The 24,704-nt window shown below is 38.4% G+C and overlaps 1 protein-coding gene across 3 annotated transcripts in view; it reads left to right on the top strand.

The window, feature by feature from the left end:
* Positions 1-24,704, top strand: part of LOC113994116 (bifunctional heparan sulfate N-deacetylase/N-sulfotransferase 3) — a 209,997-nt gene that overhangs the window by 176,443 nt on the left and 8,850 nt on the right. For all 3 annotated transcript variants that reach the window (XM_039385466.1, XM_039385465.1, XM_039385464.1), the window contains 7 exons: positions 9,594-9,681; positions 10,211-10,365; positions 12,564-12,749; positions 14,918-15,046; positions 21,485-21,667; positions 23,088-23,184; positions 24,026-24,149. In XM_039385466.1, coding sequence (XP_039241400.1) covers positions 9,594-9,681; positions 10,211-10,365; positions 12,564-12,749; positions 14,918-15,046; positions 21,485-21,667; positions 23,088-23,184; positions 24,026-24,149 — 962 coding nt within the window. The remainder of the gene's footprint in view (positions 1-9,593; positions 9,682-10,210; positions 10,366-12,563; positions 12,750-14,917; positions 15,047-21,484; positions 21,668-23,087; positions 23,185-24,025; positions 24,150-24,704) is intronic.

Genomic DNA, 24,704 nt, shown 5'->3' with positions numbered 1-24,704 from the left:
ACCTTTATGCCAGTGTTCAGTGTGTCTGCTGTGTTACATACATTCTTTCTTAATTTAACCTGAAACTCCTAAAGTATTTTATATTGACTTGTTGAAATAGCAAGGAAAAAGTGCATTCTGTACTTCAAAAAGTGTCAAGGAAAAGTTATGTTATTAACCAGTGTCTCTGTAGCTGTCTGATGCCCTAGGACTGATTTACTTGAGCATATTGTTTCAGTTGCAGTAGTGTGTAATATTATGCACTGTGAGACAGTAGAGAATTTGATTTCAGAACTAAAATATAACTTTAAAACAAGTTATAAAATACATAAACCAATTTTTATGGACTGCTACCAGCATAAAGTACACTTTACCAGTCAGTCATTGTAACATCTAAGAGCAATTTGGTTTATGTATCAACTTCTATGAATTTTAATCAAGTAAAATTGTTACAACTGCTGCTCAATACATTCCAGCTCTTTCTGTTAGAGGTGTATTGATGTTTGAGATGGAAGGCTGGATAAAAGTTGTCAGTCAGAGAGGGGTGACTGCAGAGAGGCCACGGGGACACAGGACATTTGAGGGCTGATTCCTTCAAGCTCTTCTACCCCAACACCAGATTTGACTGATGATTGCACACTCTCGGTCTGTCTTCAGGACAGAACCATAGTAAGGAAATCCTGAAATCTTCTGGGAATCCCCTGGTGCTTTCCAAATAAGATGATGTGCATTACGGATTGAGTCACCTAAATCTTTCCAGAAAATGAGAATAATTTGTTTTCATTTTTGAATTCCTCACGTTTCTCTGTGGTGGTGAGATGTCCTTAGGCTTAGTGTAACTCTTAACAATGGTGTCTTTCTGTTCTCAGTGGAGTTTTGTGATATCAGAGCTATTTTATTTAAAACATGAGGAATTGCACTCCCCTGAGCTCAAGTGGGGTAACTGAATGTTTGGTAACACTGTTTCTGCTTTTCCCTTGATTTATTATATTATGCAGAGATACCTTTACACTTGAGTTTAAGGCTTCCCATCCAAAGGAATCCACACAAAATCTTAGATTCACCAGGTGTTCCAGCCTGCAGTGATCATTTCTGGCTCACAGCCACTTAGTTAACAAGCTCTGTCTTCCTCTGCCTACTTGGAAACTTATACTTAAGGAATGTAGGTGAATATTTTCATGGATGAGATAAAACTGCATGTGATTGTGCACACTTTGAGTGTTTTTAGCATAACCTAAACTCAGCAGTGTTTGGGTTCATCCCTCTGGCCGTGAAAATAAAACCTGCTGTCACATCAGTCCCTCTCTTTCCTTGGACTGCAAATTCTCTTGGTCAGAGGCTCTTCTTGTTCAGAAAGCACCTCGTTGATACAAATAACAATAATGTAAAACAGCTTCCCGCAGAGCTGCACAGGTTCCTCCCTGTGCTGGTGGCTGCTGCAGATTTATTCTGGGCTTTTCCAGATTACAGGTTTGCCATCCAGTTCCTGCTGCTAATGAAATAGAATAAAACTTTCACAGCCAACACATAAAAACACACTGCAGACAGATCTAGAAATCAAAGCCATTAGCTGTGAAACATGATACCAAAAGTGAGCCTACCTCCTTCCCCATCTTCAGTCCCATCAAGAAAGGCACAGTCTGGCAAGAAGAAAAAAGTGAGGGTGGGAGTGGGACTAAAGATACCTCAGAGTTGTCTTTGATAGAACTCTAACAGCACTTAAAAGGAGGCTGAAAAATAATTTTGCATTTATCTATAAATAGTAGGGGGTTTACGATGTGAAACATTTCTCTTATCCCTTGTCCTTTCTCACTGTCATTGGTACAGGTAATAGAAACGCTGAAAACGTAATCTTGAAAATATCCAAAAACCAAGATGAATACTAAAATATACCCAAGTTTGTAATGTAAACTGGTTTGAAATTCAAGCTGACTATGAAAAATACCACTTTGTATCAGTAAAGAACTTCATCTTACTGACTGAGGTGGTTTCTGGAATACTGTGCTCAGTTCTGCACCACTTGATCAGAAATATTTAGAGAGTGCTTAGAGACACCAGAATAGTCAGGAAACATCTGAGCAAAAAAATGAGAAAATGAAGGCTAAAAAATTCAGTAAGTAACGATGACCAAAGCAGAAAGCAATAGGCTGCAGATGTCTGCAGGGTATTAACAGTGAGGAGGGATAAAAATATTTAATGGAAGGCACAGAGGTGTTTAAGTGTAGGCTGAATAGCCAATAAAAGTAGCAGAATAGAGGCTAATATGCCAAAGGAAGTAAAAGGATTATGTAAGTCTTTAAAAATTAGATTTGGCAAAAGGCCATGAAATATGCTATTGGAAGGAATATAGTATTGGCAGGGAATTTGTACTGAGATATATTCTCCATCTCTTACAGTCTAATCAAATGCAGAGCTGAGTTGGATTCCTGCGTGCCTGTTTGAGGCTGCAAGTGTAGCCTTTGCCAGCTGGGATATTTCACTGTGTACATGTAGTTTTTGTAATCTTGTCTTTTAGAAATGTGAACACTCATGCAAAACCAAGAAAGGTGTGTTTTAACAGTAACAAAATCGTCTCCACGTTTTTCACTTGGGGTTTTTTCTGCTCGATTATATCCCTCAGAATATGTAGGAGTCAATGAAACTGTCCAAGTTTTTATTAATTTGAAGTAAGTCCTTATGTCATTTCTGTCTTGACTACATATAATCATAAAAAATATGGCTTGAGAAAAGAGTTATATCTGTTATTTTATGGAAGCTTTCTCTCTTTTTTTTCGTCACTTCTTTTATAGCAGTGTTGATGTAGCTGGGGAATTTCATTCAGCAGCTTTAGAACTACTCATAAAGAGAAGAAAAAAAGATAAATATTTGTGACCCATAGCTGGTGAGCAAGCTAACACTGAATTCCCAGCTGTGTCTTAGGTGGAACTTTCAGACAGAAAAAATGAAAATCTTTTTGGCCAAAGATTGTTTTTTCTCTTGATAAAGGTGGGGCATAGAGGAGAAAAAGAGCTTTTGGTGCCTCAGCTCACCCCAAACATAGGGATAAAGGTAGATATTTTTAATCAGATGTGCATCTTAAGAGATGCACAGGAATCTGAATCTTTTTGCCTCTACTAGGAAAAAAGAATATCTAAGAAGCATTTGTGAATGGACTGTGTCATCAGTGTGTTGCCCAGCCCATGGAGTAATCTTTATTTAACATGCCAGGGACGTGATAATTTTTTTGTGCTTTACTGAACAGGGAAAGCAACTGACTCTGTGGTGGTTTTTGTATAAATAACAAGGTTTGAGTCTTCATTTATTTACACTTCGTTCTGAAGTATGTAAAACTAAGCATTAAGACAGATATTGTGCTTTAATCTTACCTGGGTAGGGGGAAGATGGTCTTTGAAGGCCCCTTCCCACCCAAGCTGTTCCATGGCCTACTCTGGCTGATCCACGTGCTTGTCCTGGAGCTGGTGATGCCACCTGCTGTCCCTTTGTCGTGTGTGGGGCGGAGCAGGGAGGGAAGGAGGTGCTTTGGAGGCCTGATGGGCAGGGCAGGTCCCGTGACACTCTGAAGGGGAGTGCAGGCTACTGAACTGCGGGAATAGCAATTTGGGAGACAAATCTGGGGGATAGTAGGTTTTATGGAACAAGTTTCTTCTTCTGTATGCAAGCCATGGGTGTATAGGCGGAACTGAAATTGTGTCTCTAAAAAAAAAACCTGGGCATTTTGGACAGAGTGATGCAGCCACGGACAGAGTCAGACTGGAGCAGGTGTGGTGACCCAGCTGCAGGTGCCTGCACGTCAAGTGAGGCCCCGTGGTCTCTGCTGCTGAGAGATTAGGCTTTGAAGTCCTTCCAGAGTTGAGCCTTCCAGATATTTTCAGCATTCAGTGGCTGTGCAGAGCCATGTGGTGCCAAGAGCAGGGGGAAAGGGCCCGGAGCCGCAGGGCTGGGCAGTGTGCACTGGATCAGGGAGGGCTTGTCCTTCAGCCAGGCTCTGCCTGCTGTGTGTGTTGGCTGCTGTGAGAGCTAAAGCTGGAACTGGCATTTGAGGAAGCATTAAATAAGAAGCAAATGTGCTGTTGATAATGAATGTGGTGCTAGGAGCTTGGATCATAACCTCTGTCCATTTTGAGCTGGGTGACTATAAAATACATGCCCCATTAGACTGAACAGCCATGCCACTGTTTTATCTGTGACAAAATACCATGCACCCTTCCAACCAAGATGTGAAGCTGTACAAGTGTGGGCTGTCTAATGAGGGGGTGCAGAGGTGTAATGCCTAACATTTACTGGGAGCCAGACAAGCGTCGACACGAATCGATGAACAGCCCTGAGAATTTATCTGCTGCTGGTGGGATGCAGTGGAGACAAGCCAGACTAAGCAGGCAGAGCAGCCCAGAAGTGACCTGGAACAGGATCTGAACCACTCTGTCACCCTGAGAGATGGGCTGTCGTGCTCAGAGCTCAGGCAGCATGTTGGGGGGGTTGTGACTGCAGCACAGCCACCTGAATTGCTTTCCCTTAACAAAACTCACTTTTCTGCTGTACTGGCCATCACCACATCACAGGAACTTAACTGGATAAATATGAAGAGATTCCACGTGCATTTTAGAGCCACTTTGGTTTTGAGTTCTGTCATACTCTGAGAACTTACCTCTTCATACTCAGTGTTTCACAAGCAGGCAAAGTGTTAGGTGAAAATGCAACCAACAAGGTTTCTGTTGAATCCTGTCTGAGCAAAACCCAGGGAAAAATATGTAGCAGTAGGATGTTTGTTCTATTTCAACTGACCTGGGATTTTTTTTGACCTTTATTTTAAAGGAATGCTGCAGTTTATTTCTGTTAACTGCAGAATAATGAGATCACTTAGCTGTTTAGTAATAGTAACTCCTTTCATCTAAGTACACTTTAATTAAGAGCTAATAATGCAGAATTTCAGACAGAATCCTGAAAATACCATGCTAATTGCTTACTTTACTAAATAGTGTTGGCACCAAGTATTTATAACCTTCACATTACCTTGCCATAATTAGCTTATTCTCATTAACTGCTACCTCAGCCTCCAACAAGCGAGAAGTTGGTGAAAGAAGTTAGAAATATTTCTTAAATCTCTTGGTTGTACAAATGATTTACCTAGATGAAAGAGCCTAATTACTTGAAAATATGTAATTGGACCATCATCAAGATCATTATTGTATGTGATATAAAAACACCTCCAAAGGAAGACTCAGTGACACTTAAAACAGTGTGTTCTGATAAAAACTTTTGATTGAAATCATTTGAGCAGCGTTTTCCAAAGTGGCTACCTATATTTTTTGGATCCTTTAGTGGACCTCAAATTCAGCTACCTAGTCATAGCATCTGAGCACATAAAATGAAGTTGTGGCTCCTGAATTTTTTTTCTTATGTTGGACACTGAAAAACTTAAGGTGCACACAACTGGCTCCAGCCTGATACCTTATTGCCCCTTTGAGGGGAAAGTGGGTTGCCTGCTCTCTGCCAGCAGAACACTTTGCACAAAAAGCTGAAAGTTTTCTTTGGTTTTTTCTCTTGCCCTCTCTGTAGTGTCAGCTCTGTTAGGAGAGCCACACAAAGGCAATTTAAGCTTTCTTCTCCTTTTGTCTGAAGGATATTCAAAATATATTTTTTCAGATACACCCAGTACACCCAAAGCAATTATTCTTTCTCCTGTGTAGGTTAAATGTTTATGATAATGGGTGTCAAAGTGCTATTCTTGAAAATCCAGAAAGAGTAGATGTTGAATTTTAATGATGTTCCAAAATACATAATTTATCATGAGGGAAACATTTTTCGCAGAAGCAAAGTAGTCTGTCCAATAAAATGATGATTCCCAGACATTTGGGAGGGACCTTCATTGAGGCTGTCTCCTGCTTCCTCTTGTCAGAGGGTGGAAAGGCAAAGTGATGTCACAGATAGTGCACAGTAAAAGGACATCACACCAGTTACAGCTCATTAAACCTCTGTACTGAGAACTCCGTTCAGAAGCTAAAAAAAAATGGCTTTAGTTCTGTTTCTTTCCTCTCTTGCAGGGGTTGGAGTAAAGAGGAAATCTGGTATGGAAATTAAAGTTACTTTTGCATAGGAGCTCCCATAAAGGGGCTTGGTGTGCTTAACTGGTGTGCTTTCACATTGCACTTTCTGTTAGGTTGTCCTTCCTTTGCAGAACGTTCTTGCCTTTATCAGAGAGCCAACATGGCATTAGAAGTTTTTCTAGAAGCAAAGTAATTCCTAATTTAATGGCTCCTTTGATAGTATTGTAAGACAGAAAATAGTAAAGCAAACGTTGAGAGATGAGATCTGCTTCCCAAAAAAAAAGGGGGAAGAGAAAAGCTTTTTGGAAAATTATGAAGCTGACCTTGCTTTTGTTGGTGACATGAAAGCCTGTACTGAAGTGTAGGATGTTAATGCTGCAGCACTGTGTCTGTGTGCTTGCCAACTGAGTTAAACCCACGTGCTTACAAGTAGAATTAACAGCGTATTGAGTTACTTCGCTTTTCAAGTGGCAAAGTTCCTTAGCAGCTTTTGAGCAGGAAAATAGTGGTAAATATGTTGGTATGACTGCACAAAGAAGTCATCATTCCTCTTTGGAAGCAGAGTTCAACAAGGCATTCTTGATTGATTTCTTTGATCAGTCAAGACATTTGGGTCTGAGTATTTTTTTGTTGATGCTGAAGAAATTACAACTGTCTTGTTACCAAAGACAAGTTAGCACTTGTAACTTCTCTGTGACAGACTCTGAAGTGAAACCATGTGAAGGGATATTTGAGGACAGGAGGCAGGATGGTTTCCTGGCTGTGCAAGTGGGAAGCAAGTTTGACGATAGGAATTTTATCCTTGGCTTTACAGCTGATTTACTTGAGCAGAAGCTTTTTGCCTGTTTGTCCTGTTTGTGAGATGAGAAAATATGTTGTTTTGCTGCTGGGAAAACTTTTGTCTATTCCTTGGATTGTAAAAGGGGCTTTTTCTGAGGTTTTTTTTTTTTGGACTCTTGGTGAAGAAATCATATGTAATCATATAATGAATCCTCACATTTGATTTCTGGAACAAGGAATTTCCTAAACCCTAGTATGTAAGCTTAGGAAAAATTGAAAAGAAAGTACTATGTCTACGAAAGTGGTTATGCAGCCAGCAATTTATTTTCATTACAGCACCAGCAGAAATATAGCATGGACTAAATAATTATTTATAAACATATGAAGGCTTTACTAAATAGTTTTAAAATACCAGTACCTCAGTACTAATGTATTTATGTAACATTTCATACAGACACTCAGAGGGTCTGTTCATAAGCAGTCATAAAATATACAGAAAATATCAGCAGCTCCCCTTCAGCATATAAAACAGCATGCAAAAAGGAAATTTTGGGCTTTTTGTCCCCCTACTTTTCTCTCTTTCTGATGGAAACTCACAGTAATAGGCCCTGCCATCTGCTACTGTATATTCTTCATGAGTTTTAACATTTTGTTTTTAGAACCTGAAAGATGAGTAAAATGTCAAGTCACCCAGAAAATAATCACAGGCACGACAACTCAAATGTTGGCTCAGCTTGTCTGTGCAAAAAGTGGTTCACAGCAGGTCTGGGCCCTCCCTCTTGGCAGATGGAGCAGGTACCCCCTTGGTATTAGCTAGTATTTCCCAGCACAAGGTGAGAAGCTGGGAACTGCACCAGCAAAACTAACTCCCAGAGAAGGAGTTAACTCTCTGTTGCATTATTAAAAAAATGTCATGGGCTTCTTGCTACCTGTTTGAAAGCCTGGATCTCCTCCTTTTTCCAGTTCTGGTTTTGCATCCTTGCTGGGACCACACTGGAGCTGACAAGCTGGGAAGGTGTTAGAAAGGTGCAGGATAAGATCTTCAGCTGGAAAAATGCTCACAGCTCTTAATAGGGAGGAAAAGAACTCGCAGCCCATTCGTGCCCCCTGGCTGTCAGGCTGGGTGTGTGGCCACATCCTTTGCCTCCTACCTCCTTAACGGTGCAAAGATACAATCATTTCACTGAATCGGTTCCCAGCAGCTCGAGGATGGTTTTCATAATAAGTCCTGTGCACATTTGCTACCTTTCATTACAGTCAGAAGCCTCCTCAGAGATCTTTGCACTCTCAGCCTCTGCAAAAGCCCTTGTTACAGCATTGCAAGATTTTGCTCTTAATATTCCACTTCATAAGTCTGGAGCTTGTTTTCAATTACTTCCCTTCAGTGCTTCATTTTACTCATTCCTTTAGAAAGTCCCTCGTTCACAGGACATTTTTCAGGCTTTGCAGTGAAAGAAGATGCTCTTTACCAGGTGAGTGCTGGAAAAGACCTGAAGAAGAGCTCACGTGCCCTGGTAAGGTGGATATTGCCTCCGTCTGCAAAATGGGCCATATTTTAAGGGATTGTAACTTGACTGTACTATGCCTAAGACCTAAACTGGACTTGACTTCTGTGCTAACATTTTGTTGTCTTTGGCATACCAGTTAAAAAAAATAATTGTAGACAAATTGCTTACATAATGAAAAGGTCCAGAGAAACTGTAATTAAAATTACTGGCTTATATTTTTCAAGGCACCAAGTTGTCATTGAACTGCAAAAGTAGGGAACCCTCTAGACCTTTAAACCTTTGAAAATCTCCAGTCACTTTTTTTGTGCTTTTAAATATGGTCCTCCTTCATAACACACTTAGTTACTCATCTCTGACAATAATAATGCTTTTAACTACTTTATTAAAATCATTGTGCTGTAATATTTACTGACCTTGAAAACTCTTTGATGACCTTTGCTCTTCTGTTTCGTTCTTGCTTTGCCAAGTTTGGAAGGCTGGGTTTCCATGTTACACCTGGAAAACTGAGAGACCAGCAGGATGTAAGAGTTTGGGAGATAACTCCTGAAATACTGTGTAAATCTTGGGAGTACCAAATCAAGAAGAGCATATTGAAATTAGAGAGTGAGGCTGTAGCTGATGAATAATGCTTTCCCTTTTCTTCCTACATGCTGTTTTCTTGTTTGTACTAATTTAGTGCAAGTACAGGAATGCTGGCAGCCAGTATTGTCACTGTCTGAGAAATGAGTCAGACTTTGGAGGAATCTAAGATCAACTTGTCTGATGTGGAATAGGCTTCCTCTAACTTCTCTCTGTCTTTCTAGATTTATTTTCTTTTGTATTTCTGCTGATTTCGAAACATGACTGAAATGCTGTGTATGTGCTTGAGCTGACCTATAGAAATACAGTCCTAATAGTTGCTGTTCACCCTATGAATGGAGCAGTGGTAAGGGCACAAGAGACCTGAAATTCATTCCTGGCTGTGTCCCAGGTTTCCTGAATGATCAGTGGAAGGTCTTTTCTCTGTGTGTCCCTTTGTTTTTCTATCCCATGACTCAAAGAGTAAACCAGTATTTAATTGCTGGTCATCTTCATGAGGAAAAGTATGGAGTTTGCATGCTATCTTTAATCTTTAAATGATAATAAAATATCTGTTACTGCTTTGTCATCTATAAAGAGCTGTTTTTAAGTAGCAAAACTGATTAAACAGACATATACCTGTAAAAATACTTATATTGTTGTATTAAATTTCTGTGCTGAGGTTATGTTTTCTATGTTTATATGGTGATTTGCTTTTTTTCAGGCCCTGCTTGACACTCAGAATCTTTTGAGAGCCCAGATTACAAATTTTACTTTCAACCTGGGATTTTCAGGGAAGTTTTATCACACAGGTAAGAATAAAATACTAAAATCCCTTTCATTTGGATGGTGTTCTTTTTAATCTGAGGACAGTAGGAAGGATGGAGACTAAAGGTCTTAGTAAGGTGTGATTTCTGCATTAGGTGCCAGTGTGGAGCAGATTCAGTTCCTCCTCCCCTTTGTTAAAATTTAGTTCCTTTCAGCCCCTTGTTGACTGGTGAATTCCACCAATCACATGACATTTTCCATTGATTTCACTGAGAATCTCTTGAGCTACCACAGTTCGTCCTTTTGGATACTGTGGAGGTACAGCAATGTATATTATCCATTAAAATAATTTTGTGCTTAAACCACTGTAGCAATAGGTAGAAGGTATTAAAATAGGATGTGAGCCCAGCAGAATGGTCTGACTCTCAACTCTGTCACCAGTGCCTCAGCAGGCAGTAGTTTAAATGGACCCATTTTATTATGTTCATACCATTCTTATATTTTCAAACGTGTGTAAGATTATAATAGAAGCAGAGACTTTACTTCTGAGCTATTTTTTTTTTCCTTTTGCAGGGACTGAGGAGGAGGATGAAGGTGATGACCTGCTGTTGAGATCAGTGGATGAGTTCTGGTGGTTTCCCCACATGTGGAGTCACATGCAGCCCCACCTCTTCCACAACGAGTCCTCGCTGGTGGAGCAGATGATCCTCAACAAAAAATTTGCCTTAGTGAGTCATATTTCTGCATTTTGTATATTATTTAGGTCCTCAGAAACCATTATTCCTACTTTGTTGGAAAATTAATCCATGTAGAATTTGGTTTAGTCTCAGTGAATTGAGGGAAAAAGGAAGTTTTGTTAAAGTGCTTTTTGCAATCACTCTTTTGTGCTATGAAAATTCTATTTCTCAACAGTTCGTATTTCCTTCTCAATTAAAGTTTGATTTGGCTTTCTGAAAAAAATGACAGAAAAATTCTTTCAGAATGAAGAATTAATATGTTCTCATCTGGGAAAGTCAATATAGATAAATGATACTCTATTCCAGTATTTTTCTATAGGAAATTTTGTCCAAACAACCCATTGTTTAGATTAGAAAAAAAAATGCAATTTTCTGAAAGAATAAATGCTTCATCAAAACATGTCAAATGACTTTATGAAACCACTGCATGTTAGGATTAGTTACACGTGCCACATTTTCAAAGATGATTTTCTGCAGTGATACCTAATAACATCTTATATATTCCCTTTGGATCAGCTTTATATAAACTTGTTTTGTAAAGCATTGCCTTTACTAATTGTTTATTCACAACCAAACTCTGGAAAAAAGGTTTCAGTGGGAATACAAGACAAAGTAAAAACAGGTTTTAGGTCTGAGGATACCAGAGAAACAGGCTACAGTTACTTTCATACAGCAAAACAAAACCAAAATGCCAAACATAATAGATGTTATTTATCTGAAGAAGTGGTCTAACGTAAAGACCTTAGAATGTCTTACATCAGAATATCCTAGCAAACATAACTTATTTGCTGAATTACATCTATTTTTCCAACATCCTAATTTTACTTCTTCCTTTTCAAAATGCACTGGTTGCTCTTTAGTTGGCAGGTAAAGACTTTGTTCCTGGAAAGAGCAGGGGAATTTGAAATGCCAGAACAAAAGAGAGTGCACTTATGGCCATGTGTCAGTGAGTGTGGGAGGACAGTATAGACCTGAATATCAAGCAGTTAGTGTTTGTATTTGAAAACTTTGCTTTTAAGTAAGGTACATGCTTTCTTTCAAGATTTTACCAAGTTGACTGAAAGTTGTAGTTGTACTGAGTACAGGCCAGCTCAATTTTAATGTTTCAAGAAAGCATTCCAGTAGGGGTTAGATTCAGGAAAAGTTAAAAATCCTGTGCCCACATTTCCCCTTTTAATACAATTCTGTGTGCTGTTCCAAGCTCCACTGGAAATGAGTTCTTGTGGTTCTGGTGTGACCTAAGACATCCTCTGGGATTAGTCTACAGTATGTAAGCATTAAAGGATGTTATTAGAATAATGCATATTCAACCCTGGTTTACATAACTCCATGAATTTCCGTGTTCTTCACTACTTCCAATGCTCTTAATATGCACCCATTTTTCTTTGAGATAAGAGAGTCCTTTCATATTTCTTAGTAGCTAGTTTATTCAGAGGAAGAGATCCAAGTGTCAACCCACTCTTTGCACACAAAGTATGATTACAAAAAATGCTGAAGATGAACATATGAATACAACCAATATAAAAAACTCTAAAACAGAATTCAAAGGCAGTGCGAGGGCAGCCTTCCTAAATCATGGCAAGACAATGACGTCTTATGGCCTGTGCATTCTGTTAATCAGACTGTCAAAGAAAGATCTTCTATCCCCTGTTCCTTTGAAAAGTAACCTGAAAGAAAATACATTAAATATGAAGAGAAGGTAGTAGCAGCAAGGTCAGTATGTAAACAAGATAAATGACAGAGTCTGCAAAACCAGGAAATGTGCTACAAAAGGGTTTACTGCACAACATCTGCCTGTGGAATGTTACAAGTGGTTATCTTTTATCCTTTTTTAAAATGACACTGAAATCGTTAAGCTGGTTTTTGAATATGGTTTTATGTTTTGAGTGGACTAGAGGGGACACGCAGTGACTGAAATTCAGCTCCTCATCCAAGTAATTGTGAAGGGACACGCAGTGGAAATCACACTTGTGTAATAGCAACTGCCAAATGCTACCTCTTGTGTGGAACACGTGCCATTTTCTCTCTGAATTCTCTTCCATCTCCCTTCCAGATCAGCATCCTTTGATATTACTCTTATTTGCATTTCAGACCTGTTCTTGATCTCTCATAAAAAAAGGATCTGAGAACTACCAAAACATCAAACTTTTAAAGTTTTTGAAAGCAGCCATTGTTCTGTTATGTTTTAGGAACACGGTATTCCAACTGACTTGGGCTATGCAGTGGCTCCACACCATTCCGGGGTGTATCCAGTACATGTTCAGCTTTATGATGCCTGGAAAAAGGTCTGGAACATCAGAGTTACCAGCACAGAAGAATATCCACATCTGAAGCCTGCAAGGTACAGACGAGGCTTCATCCACAAAAACATCATGGTGAGTTGGGTTGATGATGTTCACGTTGTACTCTGCCATTTTATGAACAGTTTATTTTTAAGTGGAAAAGCACAGTATCCTGAAAGTTCACATTGTGAGAAGCACATATTGCTCTGCATAAGTAGCAAGATATATCTGACAGTGCCTTGTTAATTAAAATGAGTCTGTTACTGATGATGTTACTGCTGATGAAGGTGGCATCCAGGCACCCCGCTGTCAACAGTTTACAGGCTGTTCGCTCCTCTAGTCCTACTGCTAATGCTGGTTCAGAGATCTCAAGGAAAAAATCAGCTTGGCATGGTTCAACAGAATAGGATGGGTTAGGTTTCTCTCAGGTTTTTGGGAATTACATCATTCACAGCCCCCTTTGCCAAGGGAAGGGGTTGCACACAAGCGGCACGGAAGGCGTTGTGCTGCTGCCATCTGGTCACTGGGGCGGAGGCTATTTCGGATTCACATCCTGTCATTATTATCTCAGAAGTGTTTCTAAACAGCTTTCCAAAATACTTGGGGACATGTTCTCGAGTAACTTTCTTTTGGAGCATGTGGGAAGAGCGGTGAACAGGCAGGATCTGGGGGGTGTGCTGTGTTGTACCTCTGGCTGCAACAAGCAGTTTTGGAGGGTCAGCTGCCTTACCACAATATGGCCCCTTAAAACAGAATTCTGGTATTGTTCTAAAGTTGCCATGGATACCACTTTGCTTAGCTAAATAGTAATATTTTAAAGTTTGGATCTATTTTTGGGTGAAGCAAATTAAAAATGATCTCCAGAAATCCAGGAACAAAATTGACACCGTACAGGTCTGAGCTACAGTTTGTTCTCCTCAGAGCAATCCCTGCATGTAAAATAATGTTCATGGATGTGCTCAGGGAGCATGAAGCATTTGGGGAAGATGGATTGACTCGAAATCTCCAAAAATCTCTTTCATGAATATTTGTAAAAACACGTCATTTGAGTCTCACATAATGAGATTTAATACAAGGACACTGTGGCCAAAATCTGTTTCCAAGAACAGTCATATAAAATCACCTGTTTGGGGAGTCTCAAGCTTTCAGTTCTCCTGGGCAAATGCATTAATATTTTACATCTGCAGGCTTATAGTAATGAATACATTCAGTAATAAAATCAGTGTGTAAGATTTGCCAGAGCATCTCCCAGCCAGTACAGCTTCATTCCCTGCCTCTGTGAAGAATTGTGCTCATATTTCATCAGTGCAATCCAAAGGTTTTTTAAAAACATATGGAAGTTTATAGCAAATGTACAAATTCCATACATTTTCTGACAGCACAGAATTTACAATCTGTGGTCACAGTATCCTTTACATTACAAAAATGTTGAGAATTGAAATGCAAGAAATAAAAGAGTGTCTACAAAACCACAGCCTATATCAAATAAGGCACTTTGTATTTTCAAAACTAATCTGTCATAACTATCCCATTGTAAGAATTTTACATGAACACCCACACTCAGCTGTTGATTTTCTGTAAGGGATAGACATAACTTAAATACTCTCCAGCAAATTATTTTCTGAAATAGATAGAAAATATTTTAAATTTCTGCTGGAAAACTTAACTGCATTTATTAGTTCTTCCTATTCAAAAGATTTGTTCTTGGAGTGTTTTTTAAAATAATTTTGTTTGTACTATTTTGTATTGCAACTGGTCTTCCAAAACTAGCACAGTTAATTGAGAAGGAAATCTTTCTTATGATGTGAAGATTATTGGCTAAATTCCCCACATGTAAGTGTAGAATTATTGCTGCTGATGCCTGGGCCAAAATAAAAAACCAGTTTGACTTTGAGATTCCAATTTAAATTTACAACAAAGCCATCATTCGAATAAAAGTGGAACTAATTAATACAATATAGACTGATAATATTTCAGATTATGTTTCAAAATATCTTAAAATTTTAGAACTCATTGCTGACTACGCTTCAAATACTTGGTTGTAGGATGAGGTGTTACAGACAAAGTAAATATGATGAATTTTTGGATGTTGTGATTTCAGTGTTAATAATTCAACTAGATTATTACTGACTTCTGACAAAGTCAAGATGCCAAATCTACCCAGCAATTATGAGTTATGTGTTACTTATCTGGCATTTATTATCTCATTAAAAGTATAAACTCTTGAGTCTTTTTTTAAATTATTTTTTTAATAAATTCAGGTGCTTCCTAGGCAAACTTGTGGCTTGTTCACCCACACCATTTTCTATAAAGAGTATCCTGGAGGTCCAAAGGAACTAGACAAAAGTATTCAAGGAGGAGAGTTGTTCTTCACAGTGGTTCTCAATCCAGTAAGTACAATGTCATTTTGAGATGTTTAAAATAATTAAAGGAAAACACACATGGTCTCCTTCCTAGAGGATGGCAGGAGTCCCAGGGTATGGGTACCATAGCAGTGCTTGGGCAATCCATGGATTTTAACTGAAAGTTACTGGGCTTAGCAAATGAGATTTAGAGGAAGGCATAGGAACAGCATTTTGAGTCTGGACAAAATATATTCCATATTGAAGCACAGCCAAAAACTATTTTACAACAGTAGGGAAACAGCAAAATTTAATACGGGTACTTGAGGCATAAGCCTTTCAAATTAAAAGAATTAAGAGAGGAGAGCAGAGGAGAGGACAAGATAAGAGGTGAAACAATCATGATATTTTGGTATTAATTACCTTTGATTGTCCCTGCCTGACGTCCTTGAACGTGAGTACAGTAATGTCTTTTTATGTATTACAGTTGGGTCTTTAAGTCATGCATTGCTATGTAGGCTGTGTGAACACCTAGTTCTGAAAATTGGGATATCCCCAATACAACACAGGCTAAAAAATAGAAATTAAATACATTATTTTCTAAATATAACTGTAAACAAATATTAGGCCAAAACCTGCCCAGGACCAACTGTTAAAATCCTTTTAGGGAGTGCCTTGTAAAAATGATGCATATTTTAAATATCTGCTTATAGTTTCTAAAGTTCTCAGCATTAGCCTGGAACGTAATAATTTGGAAGATTAGGGTTTGCACCTTTGTTGGTTTTAGGTATTGCTTGTATTTATATTGTAATTTGCAAGTCAGAATTAGATTTAGGCATTAAAAGGCAAAGATTTAGACATAAAAATGAAAACAAAGTAGCTTTATGAGTCTGTCTAATTACGAAGTGACATTTTGAACTTCATAAACTTTCCTGTATTCTCATTAAAACTGCTGGGATTTCTTAATGTGGAAACACTCAGCTTTTCAGGAGATGCAAAAATTCCCATATGAGATGTTTTATAAATGTTATTTTTCACTGACAGAAAACTAAGAATAGGAAACACTAACCCAGGAATCATTAGAATGTCAGCTAAACAATATTCTGAACAATGAGAATTTCCAGAAATGGGTGTGAAGTCAATGTAAATCTTAACAAATCCCTTCATTACGTTTAATTTGGATGACTGATCTTAAGTGAACATAGTTTTTGAGGTGTAAGTTCCCAGGCTGAGACTTCAGTGAGTACCCTGCACTGAAAGAAGTGCCCCCAAGAAAGAGCAAAGCCCAAAAGTTCTCTGTGGTTTGGCTGTGCAATGGTAGTTTTTCACAAGAGATGCTCTGCTTCCTTGTGGTGTTCCAGATCAACCATGATCTGCAGAATAAACCACAAAACCCCACAGTATATTTTGTATTTTGTGTGTCTGTGTGTCTGTCTTCTCTTCAAGATCCTGCTGACTGCAGCGGCCTTCAGGCAAGATCATGCTATATCAGGATCTTCCACAAAATGTTTTACAGGAGAAAAAAATAGCAAGTTTCAGCAGCCCTGTATTATTAGTATACTGGCATTATTTTCCCCGACATTATCAGTTGAATAATTAACTTACAGGGAGGTTGTGTGACTCGCACTGTTTTAGCCAGGGAATTCTGTAGCAAAGCCACAAGGAAAACATGCATTTTAGAAGTGTGTAGTGATGAGTATCTCACCCAGTCAGACAGATCTGTGTCTTTGTTTTATTATCTCACATTGTTACTATTTTTCCTAGCACTGTACTCACTTCAAAACATTTTACCAAGTATTTTTCCAGATAGGCTTGTTAGAATCTTCAGTGACTTCAGATTGATCTCTCTCTATCTGCAGTATTCAGTGAAATTCTTGGATTAGTAAAACAAATTTCTGTTCAGTGTCTCTTAAAATGAAATTGTACCAGTCTCCTAAGTATGTCTTGTAACTGGTGAAGGAAATGAGCCGCTAAATTTTGAGCTTTGTATAACAATGAGGTGGGTATGGACCCTGGCATCAACCACGTCATTTCTTCTCAGGTGTGCTAGTAAATCTCTTTATCAATACTGGCCGAGGCTCTCTCAATAACTCTGATAACCCAGTCCTAAAATACCCTTTGAACTGTGGAAGATACAGACTGGGAGCTCTGCTGCCTTACAAGGTGAATGTTTAAGGGGAACCAACAGTTCATGAAAAATTCCTATAGCTTGTCTACCCCTAAGAACAACAAACATAAAAGATTACAGTAATTGCATTACATGCACTTCCATGCACTTCCTTACAAGTACTGTGTGTCTGCAGGTGGAAAGTAAAGGGAAAATGCCCTGTGGAGAGGAATTTGGTGAAAGCCTTCGAATGGTTGACAGCCCAACAATGAAAGTGTAGCCAGCTGTGTGTTCTCCACATGGGTACAGCAGTGCTGATCAAGAGGGAAGACTGTTAATGCTTTAAGCCCTTTGTCTGATTGATCTTAAAATAATTGTAATCTTTGTCTGCGCTCAGTTCTAAGTATTATTTTCTTCTTAATTTTTACCTCTCCCCAGTTGCAGTGAGTAGAGCTGTTATTAAGCTAATTGACTTGCAGCAAGGGAGAAATTATCCCCTTTAGCACTAAAAATGAGAGGGTTTGTGTGAGCATCAGCAGAACCTACTGTATCTTAATGTGACCCTGAACAAAATGAATACCCAGGCTTTGGCACTACAGAGATAAAAACAAAAACAAAGGCATTCGGGCTCAAATCTTCCCTTTCTGTCTGTCCTGCTTGGCACAACCTCATATTTAATTGTACTGAGTGTGAGAAGCAGGAAAGATGGCTCAATTTGACAAGCTTGAGTGAGAAAGGCAAGAGTTTCATCTACATCCTTCCTATCTGTTCTTCAAAACCCACCCATAAAAGCCAGACAGAGTCTGGTATTTTGTGGGTGGAATAGAAAAAAAAAAACACAAAAAAATCCTAAATGAACAGGCAGTATGGAAAGGCTGTGGAACAGACAGGATTAGCTGTCTCATTAGAAGTGATTCCTTGTAACAGTGTACAGGAGATGCATCAAAGTTGTGGCCAATAAGAGAACTTTGCCCTTCTGTGATCCTTAAAATAATCAAATGGAAAGCCTTGCACAAGTGGTTTATTCTATCACTGTGTCAGTCTAATGGAGCAAAACCAGCTGTTACTGAGCCTCTGAATACCTGAAAGAAAATATTCTGAGCAACTTGGAAACAATATCAGGACTGCAAACAGAGTGTGCACAACGCCAAATTAATTGGAATATAAGTGTTCTGAGAGTTAGACGTACTCTTGTGGCCTGTAAACATTAGCTCAGTAGCTAAAAACTCAGCAATATACTAAACTGGTAATGCATCTGCTCCTAGTGCCTAGCTGAACCCACGTAATTAATTGTCAGTCATAATTGAACTTCATTTTGGAGTGTTGTACATAACTTCATTGAGAGGCCTCAGTGCTGCCTTTTCATGTTGTTGCACAGATTGAAGGGTGACACAGTGCCCGTGACTAAAGTACCTTGATGTCTGGTTTAATAATAGGAATTTATTCAAGTTGGAATTGCCTGCAATAAATCTGTATATGGTAAAAAAAAAAATGAAGTATACACCCAGTATGTAATAAATGTTCATGACCAGTTTTTTCTTATACAAACTCTTCTAGTCACAGATTTAAAATGTCAGAATAATCTGTTTAACATCATCAGTATCCCGAAAGTCTCCGACCTCCCTCCATTTCCCTGATGGGGAAGGAGTGCAGAAATTCTGGGGAGAAGCTGGAAGGAGAAGGCAGAGTATAGGGAGGCACCTTGACTGCTCTGATTGGAAAATGTGCGAGAGCAGGAAAGGAGCTGCTGCCTAGAGCCAGATTTAGTCCCAAGCCATCATTTTAAAAGTTGTCTGCATTCCATTTCAGTTCCCTCATGAAAGATATTAAATCCTGTGGAGACTGTGCATTGAAGTGCAACCAAGATGATAGTTTGTGTATGAGGAACAGCAAAAAAGGGTGATCCTCCTGCACTGAGAGAAAGAAAATGCTGAGATGCCCTGAAAGAAATTATTTGAGAAGAGTGCTGGAAATAATAAAATCAAATGAGCTCTTTTTATCTGAAAGGGAGGTTAAAATGCTTGTTAGAGTAAATATAAATCCATTCACAGCTGCTTCCCTTTTGAAGAAGGAATAAAGAAATATATGAAGCTCTGCTTGTATTTTACAGCATTTCCCAGAGGTGCAACAATATTGAACAAATAGTGTTATTTACTAGGTCTGGCCTTGTGAGATGCCCACAAAGGATTCCTTTTAAATCTCCTGATCACTGGTTCTAAGAGAATAAATCTTCAGTAGTATAGTGTGCTGTTAGTTGCAGACAAAGAGTAATCACTCTCCCTAGTTAGAGCATGTCTGAATGAATCAGGGTGTGGTATGGTAGAGCAAAACAAAGCATCATAACTCAACGTGGAAGGCAAAAAATATTCATTATGTGTTGTCTTGGTGTGAAACAGCACCACCTGCACAGGGAGGTGGGTGGTGACACACCATCCCCCTCAGCTTCATCTGTTGCATTTTTGATGCCATATAGAAGTAAAGGAGACCTTTTCTTTAAAGTCACATATTAGATGGTGTATTTGGTTACATTAAATATGGACTTCTCTACAGGAGTCAGTCATTCACGTTTTAAACCAGCATTTGATCGTCTTTGTTATGAATAATTAGCCATAAAGTTTTTGACATACAAAAACCCCCCTGTAAAATGGGAGCTAAGGTCTCTGATGTATTTTTCCCCTTCACTGGCAGAGTTTTATATGCTAGAAATTATTTATGATGATATGTCCAATCAGTTTTTCAGCCTGCACTCTTGACATTCTTAAAATTACAGTGATATTCTCTTCAGGGGAAAAAAATAATACCTATTTTCCCCAAACTAGCAATCTTTTGAACTGCTCTTGCTTTTTCTTTCATGGCAGTGCTGTAGCTGCTGGCAGGTGAGGAGTTGCCAGGAGGTGAATTGACATTAAAAATGTCAGAGGTCAGGCCAGGTGTAGGAAAAGAAGGAGGCTGTCAAGAAAACAAGTTAATCTTTTTTATGGAAACCTGCTGATTGTACCTTTGTTGAGAACAGTGTTGTCCTGTGGCTGGTCTGTACCTGCTTTGAGAACTGACATAAAAAAAAAAAAACTTGAAAAGGTTATACATTTGGTTACCTAAAGGAGGGGAGGGGTTTTCAATCTCAGTCCTGTCTGCAGTAGATTCCAGTTTTTCATTCTTTTCTTCTTTTTTTTTGAATTGAAGGCTAAAATTCCTTTACAAAAGATTAACTTCAGTTCCTGAACTAATTTCAGAATTATGACCATGATAAGCCTTTCTTTTTTTAAAGTGGCTTACATCAGGTCTTACTTTAAATAGAAATTGCTCATTCATGGCATTAGCAGATTTATTTATAAAAAGAGTCATGTTTCTAATTTTTTAGTGGAAATCAGTCTGGAGAGTTTATCTTGAGAGAGCTCTATTTTAAAAAGAACTTCAAAAAAGAACTCAGAGAGGTGAGGGTTGCAGATTTCGGTGTAAGAACAGACTGTTTCATCAGTGAAAAATTACCTTGGAAAATGGATCGTTGTACAAAACAGAGGTTTCAGCGTTGAGCCCATGTGAGACCATCCTTGCAGTCCATGTGTTCCTGCTCTGCTCATCAGCACAGGTTTTAGGTGCATCCAAACACGCCCTTGCTATGAGAAACCTCCATGGAAGCATTGCTTCCGTTGGGAGTGTGGAAGTGCAGTTGGATCACGGGATGGAGCCAGGAGGGTGTCTCTGAGCATCACTTTCAGTGCTGGGAGAGTAAAATACCAACAGCCTTAAAAGTTGGGGATTTTTTTTTTATTTGGGAGTATTTTATGCACAATTATTTGGATGTACTCAGTCGGGTTTCAGAGGGTTTCTTTGCTTTTTCTCTGTATGATTTGTCTGTCAGCCCAGTGCTTGCAGAGTGGCTTTGTAGAACAGATGAGTTATTTATCCTGTAGAATTTACAACTGGAGCAAAGAGATTTAAATCACAGCAATAGAGGTCAGCTACCTCTTGGTCTCTGCCTTCTTTACTCTTCCAAGGAAACAGAAGTCACATTGCATATGTATTCCACTTTAGTTAAACTTGCAAGCATTGTTTTTGCTCTGTCCTCCATTAAGTAAATTTGCATAAAGATTATGTCAGTATTGCCCAGCCCCAGGGTAGGATTGCATACCCTGGTGCTCACAGAGCTCATGGGACCTGTTCCAGCGTTTTCCTCAGTGATTGCATGGAGTTGACTTGAGAAGGAGGAGGTAATTCAATGAAGAGCAAGGGTAGTCAGGTCTGTGTGAATGTGATCCAAGTCCTGCAGCAATAAATAAGAGCAGAAGGCAAATGATATTTATATTATCTGGGGTTGCACTGCCATCTAGCGATCCAGAGACTCAAGGTGTGTGCTGTGTTTATTTTGTGTCCTGCAGATCAGCATCTTCATGACACACTTGTCCAACTACGGAAACGACCGCCTGGGCTTGTACACCTTTGTCAACCTGGCCAACTTTGTTCACACCTGGACAAACCTCAAACTGCAAACCCTTCCTCCAGTTCAGCTGGCTCACAAGTATTTTGAACTATTCCCTGAGCAAAAGGACCCTCTCTGGCAGGTGGGCAGGTTTGCTGATTCAGAGATCAGAAAAAAATTGTCTCAATGGTGTTTCTTGTGAAATTCTTTGTTTTGGTTTCTTGTAGAGAAAAGCATTCATATTTTTGGATTTACCAGTTGGCTCCTTAAAACAGCTTATTGAAGCTTCAGTGTGTGATTGTGTTACCTGCCACTTGTAAAAGGCTGTGAAATGAATATGTATTAAGATGTATAATTAAAATGATCTTTAATTAATTTTGTTTGTGACCGTACTTTTAAAAACATGGGGAAAGGCAGGAAAGTGCATGTTGAGTTATTTCTCTTCTCCTTTTGGAACTAACAGCAGTGAAGCATTTGACAGAGAGGTGTATATGCATATTCTAGCAGTTGAAGAAATGAACTTTTCTCCAAGTGTATAAAGAGAAAAAAGAGCATTAAGACCATAGATACCCTAATGCTAAACTGATTAACCAAGTAGAAATAGATTTAGATAGATTAGAAAGTTATAGAAAAAGCTGAGAACTGCCCCTGGAAGAAGTTTACCAAGAAGCTGTAGGTACCTGAGTCCTTGCAGTGATAATATGTAACCCAGGTATCATCTTCTTGAGGTGACTTGATAGAAATACTCTGAGGAGCAAACGTTATTAAATCAAACATTAAAATGTGTTTCAGCTTCTTACTCAGATGTTTTCCAGCCTTGGATATTGAATTGCCAACTTAGGATCTGAGATTGCAAATTTGTACTTAAATATGCATCTTGAAATTCATGCTGTTATTGAATAAAACATTGAATTGGGGGGAAAATGTCAGGAATTTTGCATTGTACTAAGATAAAATGAATTTAAAAACGGAAATTAGCCTGTAGCCAAATTACTTGAAAAATTATAATTACTTAGAAAAGACATTTGTAAGTAACAGTGACTAAGGCATACTGAATAAGGTGTATTTTGTCTATAATGCACATTAATCTGAGTACAGTTACATATTTTTAAGCCTAGAAAGGGTACATGAAGATAATTCCCTTCACCTCAGGGCAGTACTGCCAAACAACAGTGTCAAAAACTGTTTGCAAGTAGGATTTCCAAAACAAATTTAAACTGATTCAGTTGTAAAGCAGCAAATGAAAAAAACAAGATTAATTTTACATACTGGTTTGAACTGGAGGATCAGAATATGTATGTGTATGGAAAGCCTTAAATCATAATTAATTTACCCTTTTATTTTAAGAACTGCAGCATGTGTAGTGTGGTAGCTGTTCCAGTAATGTAGAATTAAAAATCAGTGATTAGATAACTCATCAATGATTTAAAGTCTTTCTAACTTGTATATCATTGATATATTTGTACATGGGTGAAAAATTGGTAGTTTATACATAAAGATAATTTAAGAACCTTCTCAGGTGTGATGACCAGTGAAATTGTGAGTTTTCTTCTCTGTTTCAGAATCCCTGTGATGACAAACGGCACAGAGATATCTGGTCTAAGGAAAAAACCTGTGATCGATTGCCAAAATTCTTGGTCGTGGGACCCCAGAAAACTGGTGAGATTTTATTGCATTTCAGCAAGATAGGCTGTGTGTCAGTTGAAATAATTTTACTCAGGCTGCTGTGTAGAGATCTTGATCATCTAACAGCATTTTTTAATTTTCAGGTATCACCCAAGGGTACTTTAATAACGTGAGTTACAACAACAGGACAGTAAACATAAATGAAATGCAGGGTTCAGATGTGGGTCAGATTTTTGGGGCTGTCAAAGTGAGTATCACTTTGTTGATGACAGTAAGACAGACAAACTCTTGTCAAAGTGGAAAGAGGAGATGACAGGACAGACATTTTTCGAAGGGTTGGATTCTGAATTGCAAGTACTTATCTGTCCTGCAAGTGTCTTGTTTATAGAAACCTGTTATTTCTTGGCATTTATTTCAAGTCAGGAAGTTGCTAATGGACAGTTTGAATTGCAAGATTGCAGTAGCTTATAAATTAACTTAATGGTTAATTTTCTTCTCTGTAATCAGAAAATTGCATATGTGCTTCCTTTCATCTTCACCAATCCCTAATAGCTCCTTGAGTGCAAGAGTTCCAAATTATTTTTTGTGACAGTCTCACTTAAACCAATAATTATTTTTAAAACACAGTTATTATAAGAGTGAAAACCAGATTTCAGGCATTGGCATTCCAGTTCTTTTGTTAACTATTTACAGTTCTTTAAATGTCTTCCTTCTGAAAGCTCAGAAAGCACAGAATCTTAGGTGACATAAATCAGTATCCTCACTGAAATGAAATGGAATAAAGCCGGTTTAGTCCATCTGTGAGTATGATCCCCCAAAAAATGTGTGTGTGTGTATTTTTTTTTTAAATCTTGGACTTTTATCCTATTTGCAGGTACCACAGCCTTGTATTTGTTCCTGATCATGCATCCTTCCATCATTAGTAACTCCCCCAGCCCAAAAACCTTTGAGGAGGTACAGTTCTTTAATAGAAATAACTACCACAGGGGGATTGATTGGTAAGATGGGTTATTAGTATAAATATACAAGTTTATATATTGTGAACAATACAAAAATGACATTACTGTTGGTAATGGTAACTGTGCATATATAGAGTGAGATAAGAAATAACCTTCAGTGAAATGAGAAAGAAATGCAAGTGAAGAATAATCTTACTACAGAATGTCATAAATGCATTAACTTTTATGAGGCTTTTTGTATAAATCCGTATATTAATATATGCAAAACAGTAACAAAATATGTTTTTCTCATTCTCACATGCTTTTGAAGTTGGGACAGTAATGGTTGTTAGTTGGATATATGGACACAAAAATTATGTTCCCGTTGTAAGTCTTATTTCTTATGAGAAAAAAAAAATCAGGGAGAGGCATTTTTTTCCTCGAAATAAGATTTAGAAATAGTAATCATGTAAAAGGGGGGACAGGAAAAGCCTCTCAAAACGTTCTTTAAAATTCAAATAACTGGGAGGACGTGTCTCTGTAGGTTAGTAAGGGATGGTAAAACAAAGCTTGTGTGTCCCTGCTGCCATGTTCTCCGTGGATGCCAGGGAGTCA

Source organism: Pipra filicauda, unplaced genomic scaffold (assembly GCF_003945595.2).
Source record: "Pipra filicauda isolate LSUMZ 115617 unplaced genomic scaffold, ASM394559v2 scaffold411_size619879_pilon, whole genome shotgun sequence".
Classification (NCBI taxonomy): Eukaryota; Metazoa; Chordata; class Aves; order Passeriformes; family Pipridae; genus Pipra; species Pipra filicauda.
This window is presented reverse-complemented; position numbering and strand designations above follow the sequence as displayed.